This window comes from Cryptomeria japonica, chromosome 1, assembly GCF_030272615.1.
Source record: "Cryptomeria japonica chromosome 1, Sugi_1.0, whole genome shotgun sequence".
NCBI classification, from domain to species: Eukaryota; Viridiplantae; Streptophyta; class Pinopsida; order Cupressales; family Cupressaceae; genus Cryptomeria; species Cryptomeria japonica.
The window spans coordinates 409,273,202-409,275,336 of record NC_081405.1 but is presented as its reverse complement, the minus strand read 5'-3'; the positions used below and the strand labels follow the sequence as shown (position 1 = coordinate 409,275,336).

Genomic DNA, 2,135 nt, shown 5'->3' with positions numbered 1-2,135 from the left:
TACTGAACAAATCAAAACTGCAACGAAACCAAATGCCCGATAACATGACTTAGTCATATTCTATATTTCAACTAGTAAGTTGGAGACACCCATTCTCAACATTCTCCCATTTGATGAAGAACATACTAGTATCTCTAGAGCATTTGAGACTAAAGAGAATCATGGGCTCCATGGACTATAGAGCTAATATACCATTTGAACTTTGTTGTGTTTATAGGTTTCAACAATGCATTCACAACATTCTTCAGAGTATCCACTGTTTCTAGATTAACCTTTCTATCTTCCACTATGGTACGAACAAAGTGATACTAAACATAAACATGTTTCATCTTGGCATGAAAAGCGATATTTTTTGCCAAACAAATGGCACTCTAATTGTCTCAAAAATTAGAAATCTATCTTGAATTAAAACCAGCATCCAAACACAAATGCTTAAGCCAAACAGCCTCTTGACAAGCATGAGTTGCTGCCATGTACTCTGCTTCTGTACTGGACAAAGTGAATACAACTTGCCGCTTGCTCATCCAACTGATTGCACCACCATTCAATGTGAATACATATCCACTAGTGGATATTCTACTATCAATGCATCCTATCCAATCAGAATCCACATATCTCTGAATATTTATAGTCCTCTGCAATCCAACCAAATTTCCATGGTAACATAGAGCATACTAAGAGGTACCTTTCAGGCATCTAAACACTCTCTTCACAACACCCCAATGCAATCTTCTTAAATTTTCCATAAATTGACTTATTACTCCCACTTCTTGGGCAATGTATGGCCTTGTACAGATCATTGCATACATTAGCTTGCCAATTGCACTTGCATAAGGTGCCTTGGCCATGTCCTCCGTCTCAGATGGAGATTTTGGACAATCTTCAATAGAGAATTTTGTTCCTTGTAATACTAGAACTACTAACTGCTTGCAGTCTGACATGTTAAATCTCTCCAGGACAGTAATAATGTACTTTCTCTAACTGAGCCAAATCTTTCTATTCTTTCTATCCCTATTGATTTCCATCCCTAGAATATACCTAGTTGCACCTAAATCTTTCATTTCAAACCATGTTGACTATTGGTGTTCAAATCAACAGGTTTCTACACTCTCGAGAAATAGCCACTGACTCATGGTTAAGCAATAGGACTAGATTTGACCAATGAACAAAGTGTAGTGCCCTAACTACAACTTTCTACTCTTTAGGCTCTGCAAAACCTAGGTGGGTATCCCTATGATAGTGTTACTTTGATGTTCTCTCTCTTTTGAAAAGACACTGTACTTTAAGGAGATGTTTCAATGAAAAATATTCCAAGGAAAGAATGAAAAAACTCGTACTCTTGGCTCAGACCTTAGCTTATGTCATCTTTTGGTACATTGAAACTGGTTATATTCTACATTACTCCTAAACTAATCCTAATACTGAAAGCAAATATATTTTAACGATTGATTCTTAAACATAGAAAACATGACTAGTGCTTATCTCTTAGGGAATACAAAATCAGAACAAGATCACTATACTTGTAATAATGTGGATTTTAGTTTTTAAGATTTAGATCTTTGAACACAAATGCCTTACATAAATATTCAACCTAAAAAAACACATTCTCAACTCATCTCACACTAATTCACACTGTGTTACTATACTCCTGATAGAATTTAATTCATTTTCTTCAAATGAAACCTACCAAAACATACACATTCTCATTTTGAAAAGACAAGCTTAAAACACTCTTAGTATTTAAAACTCATATTACACATGAATCAACAGATTGAGACTAGAACAGAAAATGTATTATTGATATTTATAGTAAAATAAGTACATTCACAAAATTGTAGTGCAATTTTGTGCAATAACTCTTTCCTTCTATTAAGCTCTTCTCCAAGTACATATGATCGCAAAATTTTTAGATCCAATACTCAAGGCCCTGAATTCCCTTTTATAACACAAGGGAGAAAACAAGCTTCAAGACAATGAGTACACAAGATGAAACCCTACCTAGGAAGAAGTACAATCAAAAGTGTCCTTGTAGGCATGCCCTTCTGTCTTTAAGTCATTCATTCCTTGTTGTTGAGAAGTCCTTGTCTGAGGTTGCAGGCCTGGACATGATTGCTCCTAGTGGTCCTTGCATATTG

General features: G+C 35.4%; 1 protein-coding gene across 1 annotated transcript; it reads right to left on the bottom strand.

The window, feature by feature from the left end:
* Window positions 1–395: 395 nt before the first annotated feature.
* Window positions 396–941, bottom strand: LOC131066364 (secreted RxLR effector protein 161-like). The gene is made up of 2 exons (XM_058001112.2): window positions 686–941; window positions 396–592 (listed from the first exon to the last, which is right to left on the bottom strand). The coding sequence occupies exons 1-2, from the start codon at window positions 939–941 to the stop codon at window positions 396–398; spliced, it is 453 nt and encodes a 150-aa protein (XP_057857095.2).
* Window positions 942–2,135: the final 1,194 nt, after the last annotated feature.

Coding starts and splice junctions, on each gene's coding strand:
- LOC131066364 (XM_058001112.2), bottom strand. CDS start 941: ATGTCAGACTGCAAGCAGTTAGTAGTTCTAGTATTACAAGGAACAAAA. Junction 593..685: donor AGTGTTTAGATGCCTGAAAG/GTACCTCTTAGT, acceptor CTGATTGGATAG/GATGCATTGATAGTAGAATA.